Genomic DNA, 21,028 nt, shown 5'->3' with positions numbered 1-21,028 from the left:
AAGAAAATACTGTTATGACAGTAAGTTCTCATGTGTTCTGCATGTCGTCTGTTTTTAAAACATCATCCCAAATTAAACACGTTGTTTTTCCTGGGGCTGAGGAAGGAAGTAACTCAGGAGTGACACATCATGTTGAGAGTTGCACATGTGCAGTACCGATCCACATTTTACCCAACATGTTAATGTTGTCATTGTCTAGTCTGGTCGAACTGGAAATTCTAGCCAGAACAGGACCAAACACCAGCCTGCTTAACAACAGGAAGTACAGTACCAAGGTGTTTTTTTTTTGTGTTTTTTTTTTTGCAGAGTTTGGCTCCTGGCACTCCGGGGCTGTTAGGCGACTCCACGGCTAACTGAGCTAACTGAGCTAACACCAGCTACAGATAACAGCAAAACAATACACAAGTAAACTAGCTAACTGCTGTCTGTCCATCATCTAACTCTATAAGCTAAATCACTCTGGTACTGTACGCTGTCGCCAAACTGGCCTTATAACATTTAATGTCATCTTTATGAACAGTGCAAAGGGCACCACTTTTCTCAAAGTCCAGGAACTTATTCATGAAACTGTTCGACAGTGTAACACAACTTAATGACATCTTTACGACAAGTCCAAAATGAACCACTTTACTTGACAATAGTAAACAATAATTCCTGACAAACTTATAATGATGTCACGACAGCTAGTGTCAAAACCAAACACATTATGACAGTTAAAGCTAAATAGTTTCTTTAAGTTTCATAAAGCCAAGTTGTCATAACAAAGACATTATTGGCTTTATGTCAATTTGTCATGACAAAAACATCTCAAATAATGTAAATGACACTTATGGCAACACTCATAAACATTCATAGACTGTCATGATATGCTTATGACAGTGCAATGGCAGTCTTATGCACACCCCTTCAAATAAAGTGTTCCCAATCAAACAATCAAATTACAGCTCACTGTGTTCATTTTGATCTCAGGTTGAGTGTTTTTAACTCTGTGTAAATCAGTGATTCTTTAAGACGTTGTACATCCAGTGTCTCTGTGTGCTCAGTCCTGTCCGTCCTTTTACATTGACTGTCTCACTGTAATATTTACTATACTTCCTCTGAAGACAAGGCACATGAGATCTGTGCAAATTAGAACACTTATTGGCCAAATCGTCCCCTGTAGAGTGATCTCACTGATGCTGATGGCTCTCCGCTGTCTCCTTCTAAGGACAGCACTAGTCATTTGCAGGCGTCAGTGTCTGGGCGTCAGCGGCTCCATCTCTATCACCAGATCACGAGGCCGCGGACCCTTACTTAACTCCACCACCCGCGGGACCACAGTGGACCAGCGGTCTGGAGGGGGATAAAAAGAAGAAAGATTTTCTTTTATCTGTATGAATAAGTCAGAGTGAATACATACTTATTTGTCTATGAATTTATTCATGAGAGCACAGTGAGAATATCTCACCTCTCCTCAAGGCTCTGACGCTCTGCTGCAGCCCGTTGGCTTGGCAGGTCTCATTCTTGCCTGGATCCTCATTGATTATCGCCAGGTTCTGATTCCAGTGGCACCAGTTCACCTCATCTACCCTGATATAACAAGACACCAACGGGATTGACAGTTTTTCTTTGAGGTGGTGTTATTGCTGCTGAGTGACTGTGATTACGACTCATGTAAAATACCTGAAGCACCAGCGTCGGTCAGGTGTGCCGTCCCAGTTCTTCCCCACGGTCACCATCTCCCCGGCTCTAAAAGACTTGCGAAGGCAGACTGGGAAAGAGCGCTCGATGTCCAGGATGGTTGTTGCCCACTATAAGAACACATTATGTAAACATGTTTAAAGCTGCTATAAGGAACTTAATTTTGGAAGCACCTGTGAACAAAAGTGGTAGTATTTCCAGCATAATAACCACAAAATATATAAAATATCTACACAAAATCTTTCTACTGCTTATTTTTAGCTAGCTAATGTACAACTCACTTGATTTGAATTGACTGGGAAAATATAACAGGCTTATTTCACGAGCATCCAGTTAAAACAACAATACAAAAATAGCAGATCTTCTCATGGATGGTCTAATTAACTTGGGTAGGTCAAACAGAGGCATCAGTAATAAATTGGGACTCTTTGAATAACTGGTTAAAAACACCTTGTAGCAGCTTTTTCTGCAAAACAGATATCTTCTATCTTCTTCTATCTATCTTTTTCATTTATTTATCGAATACCAAATTATATTTTTTTGTGCACTCCAAACATATCAATCAAACAGATGTTTGTTTTGAGAAGATATTTCATTATTTTTCAAATTTTCATTAATCATGTTTTCTCATCATGCACTTGGGAGAATATCAATGAAAGACTGTTGTTGGTTTATTCATTTTAAGAATGCTGTATGTGTTTTTTGCAAATTAACTCCTCATTTCTTTATTCACCTCCTAAGTTTGTAAAATAAAAAAAAATGGCTCAAAAACTTCATGATGGATTGGCATGAAGTTTGTCACAGATACCCCTGTGTTTGAAGGATGAATCCTGGCAGTTTTGGTGATCTCTTAACTAGGTTAGCATGCTGGTGTTTGCGTTCAGCTCAGAGTGACTTAAGTTGCTGCGGTAGCTTTGGAAAAATTTAATTTTTCAAAACAAGAGGTGGGTAGTAACTCAGTAATGGGCATGAGTAAAAAAGTACTTTTTCTAAAGGAAAGAGTACTTTTAATGTTTCTTTTCACTCTTATTCAAGTATATTTTCATCTAATAATCTATTTTTTACTGAACTATATTTGCCATTTATACCTTTGTTACAAACAATCTGCTCTACATACAGAAATTATACTATGATACATGTACAAATCTGTACAGCTTGATGAGGCAATATGTGTTTTCAATTTGGGAGAAATAACCCTTTAAAGCATGTATATCATATTCCCACCACAAACAGCTCACCTGAAGCTTCCAGATCTTCTTGCTCTCCTTCGACACCTGTCCCACCGTCTCGCCCATCAAAGCGATCAACATGTTGAGCAGCAGCACAAAGGTGAGGATGATGTAGGTGACCAGGAGGATGAGGAAGACTGCAGGATACTGTGCGCTGTGGATCATGTCCAGTTCTCCCATACCGATGGTGAGCTTAAAGAGGTCCAGCAGGAAGGTGCTGAAGGTGTCTGGGTCCCTGCAGTTGGGGTAGGTGGGGCATTCCCCGCCACACTCCTCCGGTGGAGGACACACTGTCAGCAGGGACACCAGGGCTGTGGGGTGGAAACAGACAGAGGTTGGGTTATACTGTGAGCACTTAAAGGAATAGTTCAACATTTTGAGAAATATTCGCTGTTATGCCAAAAGTTGAATGAAGAAATTGACACCACTCTGTACAATGAATATGACGATACAGCCAAGAGATGGTTAGCTTAGCATAAAGACTGGAAACAGGGGGAAACACCCCATTAGCTTTAGGTTCATGGTCAGGTGGTTAGCTTAGCTTAGCATAAAGAATGGAAACAGATGGAAACATCCTGGTAGCTTTAGGTGCACAGTTAGACATTAGCTTAGCGTAACATAAAGACAGAAACAGAGGGAAACAACCCTGTTAACTTTAAGTTTACAGCTAGACAATTAGCATAGCTTAGCATATAGACTGGAAACAGGGGGAAACACCCCATCAGTTTCAAGTTAACAGTTAGAAAATTAGATTAGCTTTGCATAAATAAAAATGAGTGAAATATGGTTTGCCTTATGCTGAGCTAAGCTAACAGTTTCCTAGCTGTAGCTTCATATTTACATAAATGGACAGATATGAGAGTGTTCCCATTAACTCTTCATCTTCCGCTTGACAAAATAGCAAATGAGTGTATTTACCAAAATGTCAAACTATTCCTTTAAGCAAGAATGACACACAGTACCCCTGTAGTGGTGACTATAAGCCTACCTGATGCATATCCAATCATGAAGAGCACGTACACCAGCAGAAATCTGAAAAGGTCTTTGAAAAGAATCTGAGAAGCAAAAACAAAAAAAGTGTTAAAATACGTGGGTGCAGATGCTCCATGTTAATTAATTATCTGTTGATTTTCTCCATTATCTAACCTTCTGTATCATGATGCTATAGGTGCCAGTGAGCTTCAGGCCTCTGGTGAAGTAAAGAGTGTTCATCCAGCCCAGCACAAGTGCAAACACCATCACAGACACATAAGCCTCAATGCCAGACAGGTACAGAGCAGCGGTGACTACGATCAGTACAGAGTAGATGAAGCTGAGGACGACAGGGAAAAAGTTTGTCACGAGACGAGTTCCAACGTTAAAGCATGTGACACTGAAGTAAAACACGAAGGCAGGAAGACGTGATCGCTGGCATTTGGCATTTTTTAACAGAATGTAGACATCACAGCCATGTTGCTAATGATTTAAATCAACACAGTTCAAAGAGGTGCTCGACATTCTCTGCTCTTTGTTTGCATCATGGGCTTAATTAAAGATGTAAACTATCAACACATGCCAGGGAGGAGGTTGAGGAATTAATTAGATGACTCAATTAAGAGGATGCAAAATTTGCCTCGGGTAAAAGTCAGCACGAGCTACAGCAGAGGTGAGGAGGGGGTGGCAAGGACACAGGATGGGGACTTACTACAACAGTTGAAAGGACCCATCAATAAATAAAGACTTCACCCCGGGGCACTTCTTCAAGAAGAGGTCCTTAATCTGCAAAGTGCAGGAGAAACATTTCCATAATGACAACAAACGCTGCTGTTACAGGACTGAGGTTGATGCAAGAGAGTGGGAGACGGCAGTGAGCAATGATCAAACCATAAAGAGGCGTCAGAGCGTACTGACTCACGTTGGTGAGGAAGAAGAAGATTCCTGATGCAAAGGTGATAATCTCTCCCGCCATACGCAGGTAGTCAGAGGATGTTGTGTAAGGGTACGGAGGCTGGAAGGAAAGACGATGAGATTTATCGATAACATTCTTTTAATTAGGATTCAACTCAAACTGCAGCGCAGGGAAAAGAAAGGTAACAAAGTAATATCAGAGGAAATGTGGATTCGACTATGGGAAACCCAGTCTACCAACACTAACTCTTTATTTTAGAGAGATTTCTGCTGAGAAAATCTGATCCGATTCATCTTACCTCCAACCAGATATCCAGATTAACAGTGTCTCAGAAATCCTACTGGATCATTTACACATTTTTTGGTCTTGACATTATATTCAGGCTTTTTAGAATGGAGTGGATCATTTAGTTTTAAGGATTCTGGACCTGAATTCTGATTTCTCTTTTACCTTTTTATACCTCGGAAATTCCTAAAGGTCTCAGTAAGAGTGACGCATACATTTGGAAGATCTTTATGGCTGCAAGTAAAAAACAACAAGAAAATGTTGTCTCCTCCCACCGCCGCCCCTCTTACCAAGAGAAAAGCGGGATACACCTATCAGCTGTGCACAAGTCCCTTTATCAATTGTTTTAGGCTGAACATACAATAAACCAATCAGAAAGTCAGCATTGGAAGCATGATGGCGGATTTACCAGGAGGAAACAAACACAAAAGATTTTCATGCAATGATCCTTATTAGTGAGATTAACTTTAGAAATGCACACACATACGCATGCAATTTAACATAAATAAAAGGTATTTTGTAATTGTGGAGATGTGTGTGTGCGTACCTGCGCCAAAGGCGCCGGTTGCAAGTGGTTTTGACAACAAAGAGCTGTGCACAAGACAACAAATACACCTGATCACACTTTCATTTTTAGACCTCCCACCTGTGAGTGCATAGACTAGGTGCAAGTTCATCTGCCATCTTGCAGACATGGAAAAAATTACAGCTGCTCTGCTGTAAGATCGCAATGCCACCTGTGCCACCTGTGCCATCAACATCACGCCAGTTGTAAGATAGAAAGCCTTAATGTGTTAATTATAAAAATTATAAGGGCTAAACTTTGGATAGAGCCAGACTAGTTGTTTCTCCCTGTTTCTGGTCTTTATGCTAAACTAAACAGTCTGTCTTTGGTTTGTCTGTTCTGGGTTACTGTAGAAACATGGTGATTCAACATTCTGTGGATATAAACAGCTCATAACGATAACGGTAATGAAAACACGATTTTTATTTTCAGGTATTATATTCTGATGAAAACACACTTATGAATATTCTATTTCATTTCAGCTATCATAAATCTCACACACTGGATCTTTAATGCAGTGCAGTAAATGGTTACTTGGTGCAAAATTGATACAAAGTTGGAAGTAAAATGCTCTGGTACATTATGTATTGACATCATACATGCATATAGAATTAAGCTGTCTAATGTACAGCACATGTGGCCTACATAAAAAACTCAGAATATATATATTAAATAAGCAAGAAGTTAAAATGCCTGCTGTGTTATAAATATGCTCATGTGGTGCCCTGAAGATTCAGCTGCATGGGCACATTCGACATCACCCATCATGAATCATTGATCAGGTCCTATGCAATCTGGCCATACTGTGAAAACGTCTATATTTTCAGTAGTTTCTCACCCACCTTTCCATGTGTCGGGTGGTAATAAGCCACCAGGGTGAAGATGATCATGGTGATGAGGTAGGAAACCACGCTGATGTAAAAGGTGACAGCGGCAAACTTCTGCCATTTGGCCCTCAGCAGCTCATTGATGGGCTCCACTGCCAGCATCTCATGGCGGTTCTAACAACAAGAGCAGAAACATGGCACTGATACAAGGTAATAAAAATGAAATAAAATTTTAAAAAATCCTGATCTTTGTACATACAGAGAATCTTTTCTGTTGCGCCTGCTGTTTTGTTGCTCTTACTACTCTGATCTTCAGAGAAACAACATTTCATCTCAGCTGCACTTTTTCCTAGCGGGAATGACAAATAAACAACATGTTCTTACTCACCTCGTTGCGGCTGTTGTAGACGAGGATTTCCAGCACAGACGGTTCCTCTCCGCATGTATCCAGTGAGGACAGATCATACAGGGAGGAGTACACCGGCCCATAAGCCCAGTCCTTAAACTTGCGTGACAAATGACGAGCTTCCTCATCTTTAATCTCACGTCGGATGATGTGCTGAAACACCTGGAAGAATATGGAGAAGGTGACCTACTGACCTTTGACCTGGACTTAAAGGGATAGTTCAGAGTATTTGATGTGGGGTTGTATGAGGCAGCAGGAAATTGCTTAGCTTCCATGCTGGGATTCCTCTCTAATTACTTCATACAACCCCACTTCAAATAATCCGAACTACCCCTTTAATGATATTACTGTCTGTAGAAATGTGATGATGGAAACTTATCCCTACCCCTATTTTGCCCAGCTTGGCGGCCATCATGAGTGGTGACATGCAATCGTTGTTGAGCACCGTCTCCAGGCTGCAGTCTGGGTAGAGCTTGGCACTCTTGATTAGCAGCAGGTCGTACATCTTTGTGAGGAAACGTGTGTTGTCCTTGGTGTTGTCCGCGATGTGCACCAGGGCGTGCAGCACCGTGTTTCCACGTGAGTCCTGGCGCCGCAGGTCGGCCTTCTTGTGCGGATTCTCGGTCAGGTAGTGCACAATGTCAGGCTGGTTAGTGCAGGCAGCCAGCGAGAGAGGAAGCTCACCTGTGCAAACACAGAGAGACTTCATATTGAATTCACGGGAGATTAAAGGAACTGTACTTCAGATTAAAAATAAGCAAATCAACAGGAGGGTTAATTAAGAACTGTAGCTGGTGTCTGTATGTTTTTGCAAAGCATACTAAACATGGATCAAAGATTTGACTTAAATCCCCGCTATGAAAACAGCACAATTAGCAGTTGTTTGAGGGAGGGGCGCGATGGGGCCAGAGTGCCAAAAGCAGCTGCTGAAAATGAGCCGTTGCCATGGGTGACAGATTACTTTGTCACCTCACACAGAAACGCTCCTCTTCATGGATTTGCACGGGTGCATGCAGAGTGTTAGCGTGAGTATAAATCCCATTAGCCATCAGCCCTGCCAGGTTCCTGTTCACCTCACTGCAAAGCTCCGCAGCAAATTACTCACACTGTGCCCGGACACGCTGGGATTTGGGAATGACAACCGTGCTAAGTGCAAATAGAAATCATCTCCTCTGTGATGAGCGAGGAGTAGAACGCATGAATGTGATCAAATAAACAATTCTTAAAATTGAGTTGGGTAAGAAATAAAACAGCGTCCATAACAAGCCATTTCTTACTGGAGAGTAATATTAAAGTCAATTATATACTCTATAATAATCATTAGAGGGTTAAAAGCAAAATACATCAAATACATCACTTTATTTTGATGTAGGACAGCGGTTTTCAAACAGGAGCACTCTTCATTAATTTAAATCATTATGATATAAAAAAACTTTTTTATTACAAAAGTCTTCATTATTCAACAAATAATATTTAAATTCTTTAACCTATAATAGTTCATAGATTCAGTCTCAACAGTGATATGTGTAACAGAGTCAAATATACATTTGTAGTATTTAAGTGTTATAATTACACAAAATTTGTGATAATAATTATAACTTTTGCCTCTTCCTGTTATACTCCACTGAAGCAACATTGTTCTTGTTATAATTTCCATTTTTCAGTTCTGTTAAACTATGTTTGTATAATATTCCTGCATCATTTAATTTGTGTAGGTGAGTTATTTGGTCGCAGTTGATGGAGGATTTTGTTATTTAACTCTCTGCTGTCAGGTATGTTTTCTGTGTTTTATTGTACTATATTAAATGCAACATGTCCCCTTTTGCTGTTGCACTCTATGGGAGAGGGGGTTGAGTTAGTATATGGATGCATTTGACAAAGGATTTTGTTATTTACCTCTTTGCTGTCAGAAATAAACAGAGATCGCCTCCAAGGATATCCATGGTCTGAGCACAACACAATGCAGACAAAGCTAGATTCCTCTGGTTAAACTGTTTTTTCACACAACTAAGTATAAGTTCAAAAAAAGATATACCTACATAAGGGGGGATTTTTTCTATCTTGTAAAGGGTCCTTGGCTGAGAAAAAAAAATGAGACCCTCTGATGTAGGATGTTGGGGTTAAACAGATGCCAGCAGAGGGCAGTATTGAGTTTAGTTTACAGGCTCCAGTGTATTAACAGGTCAGTGAAGTCCTTCTTAGAGGAGGGTCGGCACAGCAGAGGAGGTTTACTTTTCTTCACTGCAGAACACTGACACCTTTCACTGGACAACCTCTGACGTGACGCTCGTCTTTTCATGTGTTTTTGGAGCACCGCTGATGACTCTTCCTCGTACGATGCTTCAAAAAACATTTGGTCATGAGGTGGACCTCACCTCCGGACCGCAGCCGTATCCTGACTGTGTTTGCTCAGCCAAAACCCGCCACGTTAAAAAGAGAAAGGGTGGGGTCAAATGTCACTTAATTTCTCCATGGAAACGGAGGTTTCTCTGCCAGGACCGTGTACCACGCGTTAACTATTTTATCTTGGCAGCTGCTGGGGTACACATCTCAAACCTCTGATGTCAAAGACAGAACAACCACTCGTGTGTAAAAGTCAGAGCCAGAGTGGAAACTGAAAGAAGTGAACGGTGAAGTCATAGAAACCACAGACACACCACATCATTACCACCGTATGATGCAGAAAATACAGAAACACTTTTCCAGAACTCTTCTTTCAGTGATAAAACACCGTAGGCAGATGAAAAGTATAAGGTTAGAACAATGATCTCTTTTGTTTTCAGACTGGATTTAAGTGCAGACAGAGGTCATTACCGAAGTAGAAGTAGCCGCCCTCGTCTTTGGGCTGGAAGAAGCGTCCCCTCGCCTGGGCGTGAACGTCAGCCCCCTTCTCCACCAGCAGCTCCACGTACTGTTTACAGCGTCGCTCTATGGCAATATGGAGCGCCGTCTGACCTGACGACGCAAGAAAAACACAACAATACGGAAACATTTCAGCGGTTATTTCAAACTGCTGTTTTGTTTGCTGTTTTCAATTAAAATCATCAGCCGAAAGAATGTGTTTTCCAAGAGGCAATTGCTGAAATTAGGTGTGTGGGGTTAATTATGTTGACAAATCTGTAAGCAGAAAAGCAGAGAGAGAGCAAGAGAAACAGCATTGACTCTTGCCATTTGTTCGCATTTTTCTTTTGAGAAACTGAGCTCAAGGGTGGAGGCCATAAAAAAAACCTTGACTAAAAGCAGCGAGCATTTATGTGCAGGTTGTTTCTGTGGGGTCAGAACCCATAGAAACCGAGCCCTTAAACATTTTTATGTTGTCACATAAAAGGTGCTTCCTGCACAAGCAAAAAAAAAAAAGCAGTCTTCTTTTCAAACTCACCATTCTTGTGCATCACGTTTTGTGTTACATGGTGTTCCTGAAACCTAAAGGTGAACAGGCTCTTCACTGTTTCATCACAAGAATGTGAAGCCAAACAAACGAGGCCTGGATCATCTGGTTTAAAGAGCTTCAGTCACTGTATACATGCATATTATAAATACAGTCCTGTTGCCCATAACTGGGCCTCATCCAGCAGCCGGACGAGCGACAGTAACAAAACACTGCCTCAGTGGAAGATGAACTGATGAAACAACCCTGTGTTTTCATCATCTTACCTCTGTAGTAGACGTCCCTGAAGGGCGTGTTTATGAACTCCCTGAGGTTTCCGGTCTTCTCTGCGATGTCCACCAGCAGCGGGATGGTGTCGTTCCTCCCACCGTAAAGGTTCAGCAGGGCTTTGGGCAGACATGTCTTACCTGTGGATGGCTCTGGTAGAAAAATCAAATCAAAACAAAGACTGGTTTTTAGCATAAATACACTTCTTTTAATCTATCACTACCCACAATGCTCCACATGTGTTCATCTGAAAAAATGAAGAACTTTAGAATAACTTTAATAACTATTAGTGTCTCAGTTGGTTTGGTGCATTTGCAGTTTAGTCTATTTCACCATTCCTTTAGCTATTACACCATATACAGCTACTATTTTACAATTTATCAATTACTTTTAGCAAACGTCATAACTATTTCACCAACTACTTCACTATTTAGGCATTACCTTTAGCTAGAATAACTGCTTTTATCCATTCAGTTCTTGATTTATCCATTACTTTTAGCGAACATTTAACACTTCACCATCTTTTAGATCACTCCACCATTTACCCATTACTTTGGCAGCATTTGCTAATTTTAAAATTGATCTGTTACTTTAAAGCAGTCATTCCCAAACACTGGGTCGGGACCCACAGGTGGGTCACAGGAGATTTTATTTGGCTTGCCAAATAAATAATATTAACTTAATTATATTGTTAGACTTCAGTAGTCTTAAATGTTCTGTATCGTTTTCCAGATGAGATGAAATGAGAAATGAGAAATCCTGTTAACTCAGCCTACATGCATTTATTTCTATTTATCTATAAAGTATCTAACATGTGTGTATGTTTGCAATAACACGCATCAAGATTAGGGTTGCAAATAACTTATTGCCGATCAATCTGTCCGTTATATTCATGATTAATCGATCAGTTGTTGGTGAAAAATGGTCTCGTACTAATTATCAGAAAATATTGATCAGTGTTTCTTGTTTTGTCTACAACTCAAAAATATTCAATTTATTGTCAGTAAGAAGTAAAGAAAACAGAAAATATTCACATTCAAGAAGTTGAAATCAGAGAATTTTGACCTTTTTTTCTTTAAAAAATGACTGATTAATTGATTAGGAAAATAGTTGATGTTTGATTTAATAATCAATTAATCATTGCAACTCTAGTCAAGATAATATAAGGTGACATTACTTGTAGCTATCTGTTTGGATGTCTAACATAAGTACATTTTTAAACACATGGTGTCCAGATTCAGCTGAGTCCACATGAGGGTTTCTTTGTTTAAACCAATCTATTTTTTGTTTTTTAAATTAGCTGAACTACTCCACATTGTTTCACACGCCAACTGCAGAAGTATCTCCCGAGGTAGAAGAACCCGTGGCATCTTTTGTCGTATAAAATGTGACTTCTTGGTGTGTTTCTTGAAATGTTCTGGGAATGAGTACACGAAAGAGGAAAGACAGAGTTTTGGGAATTGTTGCATGCAAACAAATAAGTGTTCAGGGTTAATATGATCAATCTGTAAAAGACAGGGGTCATGTAAGCCCTCCACTATTTTTAGTCGCTCAGTTTGAGACCGTTTATCTCTCTGAAGGAGTTGACAGTTTGCTGTGATTTCTCTCTGCTCCCTGTTATAAGCCTGAAAAAACTTCTTGGACACACACAGGAAGCTTCTCTTGGGCCTGCCTCGTGCAGGACAAAGAGCGTGACATCACTCCACCTTTTCCCGCTCACATCCTCTGAACCAAGAAAAGCAGACAAAGAGGAGCAGGGGAATGCAAAAGGTCGGGGGAAACCTGTCACTCGATAAAGCTGCGTTTCCGCTTTAGAGCAAAGATGGTCAAGATTTACAAGAGAAATTAATCTATGTCAACTGCATCAAAAAAAATGGGCATCCTATCCACACATAAAACCATTTTGTAGTCTGACTAACCAGTGGTTGGTTTCACAGGGAAAAAAACAAGGGCGTAGATATCTGATTTTAGTCTCACCTCTGAACTCCTCATCAGTTAACCTCTTTTCGTGACTTTGCAGGTACTCCAGCAGGCCCTCGAGGGCCTCATCGTCTGCACGTGACGCGCAGTCGAAGAGGAGAGAGCGGTTGAATACTTTCATGACTTTCGGCGGGTCTGAGTTTGGACCATCATCGCAGGACGTCTCAGCTTTACTGAGGAGACACAGAAGCGTGACGTGATGTTACTGTTTGTCACTCATACACTGGAATCCTCTTTGAATTCACAGATTCTTCTTACATTTCATTGACAGGAAATAAAGAAGTGAATGGCCGTTTGGTGCACAAGCCATCTTTTAAGCGATCATCCACACCCCGGAGTGTTGCAGTAAATAGAGCTCTGTGTGTGGGGGGGGGACAGGTAGAGCGGCCAGGAACAGGCAGCAGCCTAAATATTACCTCAACTCCTGCTGCAGAGTGACCAACAACATGCTCTCTGTTAGATTGTGAATGGCCCGAATGAGGGACTGCTTGGCCCACGATCTGTGTGTGTGTGTGTGTGTGTGTGTGTGTGTGTGTGTGCACATACTTCCTCATGTGACACACCTCTGTCTACAGAGTGGCAGTTGAAGGAGGTTTTTGTTTTTATGGCATTTTTCTAACCCAGCCTTTTTGTCCCTGGAAAATGTCTAACTGTTAAGACAGTAAAAGCAAACCCCTAAAGTAAGAGGTCTAAAGGACCACAACTGACCCTTCCCAAGGAAACTTAAAAAAGAGGGAAGGCTCATTACATCACTACAGAACATTCAGTGCTTTGTTTGGTGTCAGACTGTAGTGCCAGGTCTACTGCAGCCTGTAAGAAGCTCACTAAAACCCAACATATCTACCTTGTATGACCTTGAAAACACACAATCCAGAGAATAACAAACTGACTACATTTTCCTGATGTGTGCATTTGTGTGCTTGCTGTTGGTCTCCAAACAGCATGATCATGACTTGCACTGCATGACGGTGCCTCTTGTCACTTTCTGCCTGCTAGCAAACAACAGTAAGTCAGTAAGTTTTATAAGCCGCCAAACCAAAAATAACACAGTCCAAATAGTCTTTGAGGAGACAGAAGTGAATACAGATGTGAGACGTCAGCAGTATGAATGAGAAAACTGTGGGATCCTGACACTCAGTGACATTACGCCCAGATTGCAGCTGCAATTTAAGATAACTGAACTATAAAGGCCTGGCTTTCACCTTTGCTAAGTTCAATAACGATTTTACCTGGTGATGCAATCAAATAGTTGTTCATATTAAAGTATTTCTCCTCTGATTTCTCACAGAAAATCACAGAAAAACACTGAGATTTACTGGAAATATTAAGGTTGTCAGTTTTCCTTTCTGCTAGATGTGCTGAAATATAATATTTTTAGCAGCTACTTTCGCTTTGTGAGCATTTAAGCACTTGGTTTCATATTGTGGCCCTTTTTTTCCCCCACGGTGGGTGTGGTTTTCAGAGTACAGCACATTGCTGTCTCTTTCTTCTTCAGTTTCCTTGTCCCCTTCCTTTGAGAACCTCAGCCAACTTTCTCCTTTCCTGTTTCCTATATGCTGCTTAGATATGGTATAGACCAGACTCCTCTATGTTGAAAAGAAAAACACATTTTCAAAATGGTTGAAACATGTTGCCAGGGGACTTGTGAAAGTGATCACATCTTAAGTTAGTTAATATGAGTAAAACACTAGCTTACTAAATTTACATCCATCGTTATTGTGAGTGGACAGTATCAGTATCCCACAATGCATGGTGAAAAGGAGTGCACAACCTATGGTCAGTAACCAAGCAATACCATCATGCATTGCACTGAAAAATCCACAGAGAAAATAACTTGAGTAATGTCCGCAAAGTGTTTTTTTCTTCACTACAGTTAGCTCACAACACAGTCTTCGACAGAAAAAAATCCCCAGACAACATGTTGCTCTGTTGCAAAATGCTAGCTAACTAGCCAGCTAATCTACATCAGTTGGTAACCAGCTAGTTAGCTAGTGTTTTGCTAACATTAGCTAACTTAAGATGTGACTATATATATGTCCCAACATATTTTCCCTGTGTTCAAAATTTGGTTTTCTTTTGAAGCCTAGTACATAGCATGCATGAATACACGAAACATGAAAAGAGAAAGTTAACAGAGGTGCCAAGCTTGCTCAACTGTCATTGGAACAAAGACTGAAAAGGGGCGGGGTCAATTGTTAAATCCTGGAAACACACATGAACTGTAGTTTAGAGACAGTGAGGCCCCTTCTCACCCTCTTGGGAGCTTCTTCCTGCGTCTCTTCTGGTTGCTCGTGTTCCTGTAGGTGCCGTAGTCAAAGAGCGAGTCCATGGGTGCTTTCTTGGGGCCTGGAACCACATTCGACTCATATATGGTGGATTCCAACAGATCCATAGGGTTGGAAATGCCCTTTTTGAAAGCACCCTGGAACTTCATCCGCAGGTTCTGCCTGCTGTCCGCGGGCTGGCCGGGCTGAGCCGACTCCACGGCCGAACCCTGACTCGTGTCCTGCGTTGGCGGGGAGGCGTCCTCGTTCTCGAACAGGTCTGACAGCTCGCACAAGGCGAGCGCTGCATCGCTCTCAAGTTCAGCGGCCCCGCCATCACCTGAGTCCACAGAGACAGCGGCTCTGGCAGGACTGGAGCCGAGGGTGTCGGCCTTGGACAAGGCGAGGTGGCACCTTCTGAGGAGAGTGGAGCGGCCCTGGAAAAAACACCGTGACAAAATGTTCTGAGTGAGCTGCACGGCCTTTGGATGGTAAAAGCTTGTACAAATGGAAAAAGAAGTCTTGAAGGTGTGGAGTTTAGCAAAAGTTATGTTATTCAGTGTTACAAAACATATTCACTGTCTCACTAACAAATGTGATGAATGTATTTCCTTCCTCATAAAACATTTGCAAAGATGATTCTTAAAATATTTTAAAGCCATGTTTATTACAGTTGGTAGTAAAGTAAAATAAAGTGTATTTCTACCTTTCCTGGTACATTGCAGCATATATTGGTGTATTACTGCCAGCCGTTATTGTGACACCGTTGGCAGGACTGTGTATCCTGTCACACGTGTGTGTGCACGTGCACAAGATAAGCAAAATGGGAACCCACTCATAGAGAAACAGCTCCATGTCGCCAGAAGTCAAAAACTCCACAGGGAGCCGTTAATCTGTTCTAAATCAATCATGCCTCTATGATAATGTGAAATAAAAATGTTTAATTTCATAACTAAGAAACTGTCAGCTTAGAGATCCTCTGTCATCTCCAGCATTTATAGGTGCTTCTCATTTATATAATTTGTGTCTTTTATTTCTTCAGTTCCATGTTTTTCTTGCTTATTCAAGCAGCATTAAAACCTCTTCAACCCCGCTGGGACGCCCACGTCCCCCGCCAACATTAATGTCTCGGAGAGGCTCCAGCAGGCCCATGTCATGCTAGGTTGCTGGAAAGCAGAAAAAAATTTTGGTGAAGGAAAAACCGGCATGGCCATTTTCAAAGGGGTCCCTTGACCTTTCTGCCTCAAGATATGTGAGATAAAAGATATTTTATGTGTACTCAAGAAACCCCACTTTGCAGACGTACCAAAATTTATGCTAATCCCATACAGCTTGAGGCAAAAACCATGCAGTTTTTTGCACTCAGTATAAATATGTTTTTCCTGTTCTAGAAATTGTGTTTTTCATTGTCGTGAGACAATTTTTAAAATTTGACCTCACTGTATAAAATGACCTACTGTGACCTCTAGGATAATCTCAGTCTCATGAAATGTCAACACAAACTAGAGAACTGCAGCATTCAGAGGATGGATCATGGAGTATATTGACAATAAGGGGGTTTCTGAGCAATTTCCAGAACAAAAGTGCTTGCTATCCCATTGCTGAAAAATACTATTTCAAGTGAAATCTCCTAATCTTTTTTATGGCGTTCATCGAGGTCTTGGTGTCTTAATACGGTATTTTCTGTAGGGATTTTTGACCATTTTTATGAACTCTTGAGGCTAAATAAGAAAATAGGCTGATGGCTAAATATTCTAGTCTCGTTGAGATTGAAGCACACTGGCATTCATACGAGGACGACACCAAGACTAACTTTATTGTTTTCTATTGTCTGTGTTTGAATAACTCTACTTTACACACATGCTCTAAACAATTGACATCTTTTTAGTCTATATGTGAAGACATTTATAAGCAATAGGAAGTTATATGTCAACCAAACAAAAAAGAGAACATTTTAATGACAGAAATCAGTGACAGTCACTGTTGTAGACATTCACTGATAAGTCCTAAAGTGACAAATCATGCTGTTGTAGGCTACCTGGTTATTTTAAAAGATACAATGCTAATTTATTTATCATTTTGCAACACATGGTTGTACAACAAGGTGCAAAAACAAAAATTATATACATGATGAACAAACTATAAATTACAAGGTTCATTCATTTATAATTTTATAAAACAGGGTTTTATAATAAAATGCTAATTGTTGCCCCTTTATGCTACTCATGAACAACAATTATATAAATAGATGAATAAACAAGTCAGAAAAATAAACTACTTTTAAAGGTGGAGTGCAATAAGAGACTTTGGATGTCACTACAGCCTGATGAAAGGGCAGGTACAAATCTCGCAAGAGTTTCACAGTTCTTGCAAACCCAGGGTTCCCTTCAAGACACGACCGACCCACACTCTCTGTAGATACAAACAAGTCATTCTAACTTTACAATTACAATTATACACTAATGAAAATATGTTTTTGGCAATTTCTGCCATATTCTGCCAAATGGTCCCCCTAAATCTTACACACTGGACCTATTATTTCATAAAAATATTATCATGTATTATGTGTTAGAATAAAGGGAAGGTCTTTGCTACAGGTGAGGCCCTGAAATAGCAAACTGGACAAAATAATAAACCAATCAAACTAATGCATTAAGAGTATAACTACCAAAGAGACCTTAAAAAGTCCTGTCTTTACCTCATTCATCCCTTTTATCACAATGATGTGCCAAATTCCTCTTCAGGGGAAACTGGAAATGATGCTGAAGCATGTGGGCGTCCTGTAGGAACAAAAAAAGAGAGAGCATCTTGTATGAATAACTGACATAGAAGTACATACAAAAAGAAATCTGTACATCCTGAGTGACAAAAAAAAACTCTGTCGTTCAGGGCTGGGATGTATGGAAAAAACGAGGAAAGGAATGAGGCCAACACCAATAACGTGGCTGTGAGTCCGGCCTCTCATTGGTCAGAGGGATGTGTTTCCTGTGGCAGGCAGGATCACACCACCTGCCTACCAGTGGTGCATAATCTTACATTTCAGCTCCTGTGCACACACAAACGCATCACCACATGTCCCTCCACAGCTTCCTCTCAAATAAGTTTGTTCATGACGTTGACAACCTATGTAAGCCAGACTGTTCTGCAGAGGAGCAACACAAACACAGGAGCTGGGGGTCCCACTAAGGGCAGAGGCATGAGTCACAGCCCTGTCTGACACCCGGGATTATCATGCCTTTACACTTCAGCGGGCATCGGATAGTAAAAAGACGGAGGAACAAAGAGAAGCTGCCCTTGATAAACTATTCTAACAGACTGTGGTGGAGGTGTGTGAAGGCGGAGAGGACTCAGTGCGTATTAAAGCTGTCAGAGAAATAGAACGGGATCATAAAATATCAAGCAGACCCAAAGCTCACATATTATCCACTTATTGGGTCAGGAAGTGGAAATCCCACTTGAGAAAGTTTTTAAATGGGAGACTCTAATGTCTCCTCAGAGATGGGGGACTTCCTGCTCTGTCACTGCTGATGTGACATTATCCAGAGCAAGAGGGGCTGCTGGGAAAAAAAAAAAGAGATTGAATGTTTTAAACCAACTTTCTCATGTCAAGGACCCCCTCAGACCCACCCACAGAGAGGATCTGGTCTTCAGGGGGTGTCTAAAAGTTCAATAAGACAACAAAACAAAAATTAAGATTGAGTTAGGCTCAAATCTAAAAAAAAAAAAAAAAAAGTAAATAATAATTTTATTTTTCTCAACTATTTTGTTTTTTGCAGTGTAGTCAAGAAGTGATTGAACTGGGATCACTATAAATCTCAATAAATCAAAACAGCCCACTCTGTTTTCTTCCCCGTTGTTCCAACTTCCAAAAAAATGTGCTGAAAGTTGAAATACTAGTTTTCTCTTTTTTCTGGGGACCCCCTATAACCTGCTCAAGGTCGCCTATTGGTCCACAGACCCCAGTTTTAAAACCTCTGTTTTTTTTAACATAATACATTTTAAGGTTTTAAGGTTGCAAAGATACAGTATAGCTGGGTATAGACAAAAAGAAAAAAATATACATGAAAATATATGCTACATTTCAATAAAGAAGTACAAAAGTAAAAAAAAAATAATGACATTAAACACAGAATCTTTGTTCAGCTTTAAAATTATAGCAACATCTGGAACCTGAGGAATCATTAAAAGTGAACTTTCTCAGAAAATGTCTGTCTTCAATTTCTCATTAGATCAGTTAAATATTTTTGCATCACGGAAACTGGTTAAATGAAGTCACTTTAGAAAACATCTAGTGAGGATAAAGATCGGAGTTGTTACTTACCTTGATCTAATCTGTTGGGTTTTTTTTTCGTGTTTCTTACAAAGTAAAAACTATTCAGCGACTTTAATCCATAGTTTCAACGCCTCCAAATGTGTTGTCTTTCTTTTTTTATTGTGCGCCTCTGACTCCTGTCAGATGAAACAAACTGCTTTAACAAAATTACAGCGTCCCTCTGGTTCATGTGTCTGAGAAAAGTCCAGCTCCGCTCACATTTCTGGGAGGGACAAACTTTTCTGAGAGCTGAGTGTGAGCTGCAGTACCGGTGATGTCCGCCAGGTGCTCAAACATCTCAGGCTGCAGGGGAGAACAAGGTGTAGTCAAAGTCCTGCATTAAATTTATTTATTTATTACATTATTTTAGTAAACGTATGTAATATAAGCGAGGTGATAGCAGAAAAAATGTCCCTGGTATATATCACATATTATAACATTGTCACTGTGTTACTAATTCTCATGTATTCATTTAAACTGTTGTAGCTGGTTGAGATGGAGCTAATTTGAACAAGGAGTGCAACTAATGATTGTTTTCATTATGGATTAATCTGCTAATTATTTTCCTTATTAATAGACTGATTGTTTGGTTTGTAAAAAAAAAAAAAAAGAAAAAAGAAAAAAGAAAGAAAGAAAGTTCTGGAAATGGAGAAAAAAATAAAAATACCAACCACAAGTTCTCACAGCCTAAAGTGAAAAAAATAAAAAAAAATATTAAAATAATTAAAAAGAAAAACAACAAATCCTCACATTTCTGAAGATGGAACAATTGAATGAGCAGCATTAAAAAATTACTAAAACAATTATCAAAACAGTTGTCAATTATTTTGTGTTAATCACCTAATTAATTGATCGACTAAGTCAGTTTACAACAAAACATCATTTTTTATGAGCTCAGTTTACATTTTACATGCAATGTTTATTTGTAAAGTAATTAAAGCTGTCAAATAAATGTAGAGTAAAAAATATTTCTTATAAAAATATAGCTGAGAAGAAGTAGAAAGAGTCAAATAAAATACAAGTACCTCAGATTTGTGCTGTGTACCAGTTGAATTTTGTTTGTTTATTTTCCCTACATATATCATATACATTCAACTTATATTTACTTCATGCTTTCACCTATTCATCCATGTCTCACCAGCAGTGGCCCTGTGCCCCACTAAGGGGCACTTTCCATCGTATCACAGGATTTTCATCAGAAGACGTTGTCATGAAGTCAAGGCGTTCAAATATTAATTTTTCTGAGAACTTTAAAGATTTCTAATCCACGACGAGAATGAAACTTCATCCATGACCTTGTTTTCTATCCCAGTGAGGGTGGCCTCACTGCTGAGTAAAACATGCCTCCTGAGAATCATATTTCACAAATAATGACCCATTTCTCAACTGTTCAAAATCACACAATAAAGTTCAGCACCGGTTAATAAATCTCTGAAAGAAGGACGTGGCGAGAACGTTGAAGGGATCATGAAGGAAGAGCCAAACACAACCAAGAAAAATCAGTACCCATTTCCTTGTGTTTATTAATACCTTTAAAGCTTTTAATATTTTTTACCTGTGTGGTGGTTATATTTAGTTACAAGTAAAAGTCCAACATTTACAATTTTATTCATGCATTAGCAGCAAAATGTTAATAAAGTATCGTTATTTATACAGCAGAAAGGCCTGTCAGAGTGTTTCATTATAATACTGTATTATAATTACTGATGCATCAACATGTTAACAGCAAGTGAAGATAATTTTAGATATTTTATACTATTAAGATGCACCATGTAATGTGTATATAAAATACTGATCTTAACTCTAGAAGTCACAAAATTGTAGTGGAGGAAAAAAAGTACAATATTTCCAAATTAATATAGTGAAGTAGAAATGTAAAGCGGCAAAAAAAAATGCATATGCTCTAGTAAAGTTAATTACCTTAAAACTGTACTTGA

General features: G+C 39.8%; 1 protein-coding gene across 1 annotated transcript; it reads right to left on the bottom strand.

Moving 5' to 3' along the window:
* Positions 1 to 570: 570 nt before the first annotated feature.
* trpv4 (transient receptor potential cation channel, subfamily V, member 4) lies at positions 571 to 19,170 on the bottom strand. The gene is made up of 17 exons (XM_084729433.1): positions 19,101 to 19,170; positions 17,478 to 17,559; positions 14,768 to 15,216; positions 12,513 to 12,688; positions 10,535 to 10,687; positions 9,695 to 9,835; positions 7,266 to 7,564; positions 6,863 to 7,042; positions 6,490 to 6,648; positions 4,804 to 4,896; positions 4,594 to 4,667; positions 4,056 to 4,221; positions 3,898 to 3,964; positions 2,919 to 3,220; positions 1,663 to 1,790; positions 1,448 to 1,569; positions 571 to 1,332 (listed from the first exon to the last, which is right to left on the bottom strand). Exons 2-17 carry the CDS (start codon positions 17,484 to 17,486, stop codon positions 1,232 to 1,234), a joined length of 2,619 nt encoding a protein of 872 aa, XP_084585559.1. The 5' UTR covers positions 17,487 to 17,559; positions 19,101 to 19,170; the 3' UTR covers positions 571 to 1,231.
* Positions 19,171 to 21,028: the final 1,858 nt, after the last annotated feature.

This window comes from Lutjanus erythropterus, chromosome 10 (assembly GCF_056507025.1).
Source record: "Lutjanus erythropterus isolate fLutEry1 chromosome 10, fLutEry1.hap2, whole genome shotgun sequence".
In the NCBI taxonomy this organism is placed as follows: Eukaryota; Metazoa; Chordata; class Actinopteri; order Lutjaniformes; family Lutjanidae; genus Lutjanus; species Lutjanus erythropterus.
The sequence above is the reverse complement of the archived record's forward strand: the minus strand, read 5'-3'. Positions and strand labels throughout refer to the sequence as shown.

Coding starts and splice junctions, on each gene's coding strand:
- trpv4 (XM_084729433.1), bottom strand. Junction 4,897..6,489: donor ACCACCCGACACATGGAAAG/GTGGGTGAGAAA, acceptor CTTTCCTTCCAG/CCTCCGTACCCTTACACAAC. Junction 1,333..1,447: donor CGTCAGAGCCTTGAGGAGAG/GTGAGATATTCT, acceptor ATCCCCCTCCAG/ACCGCTGGTCCACTGTGGTC.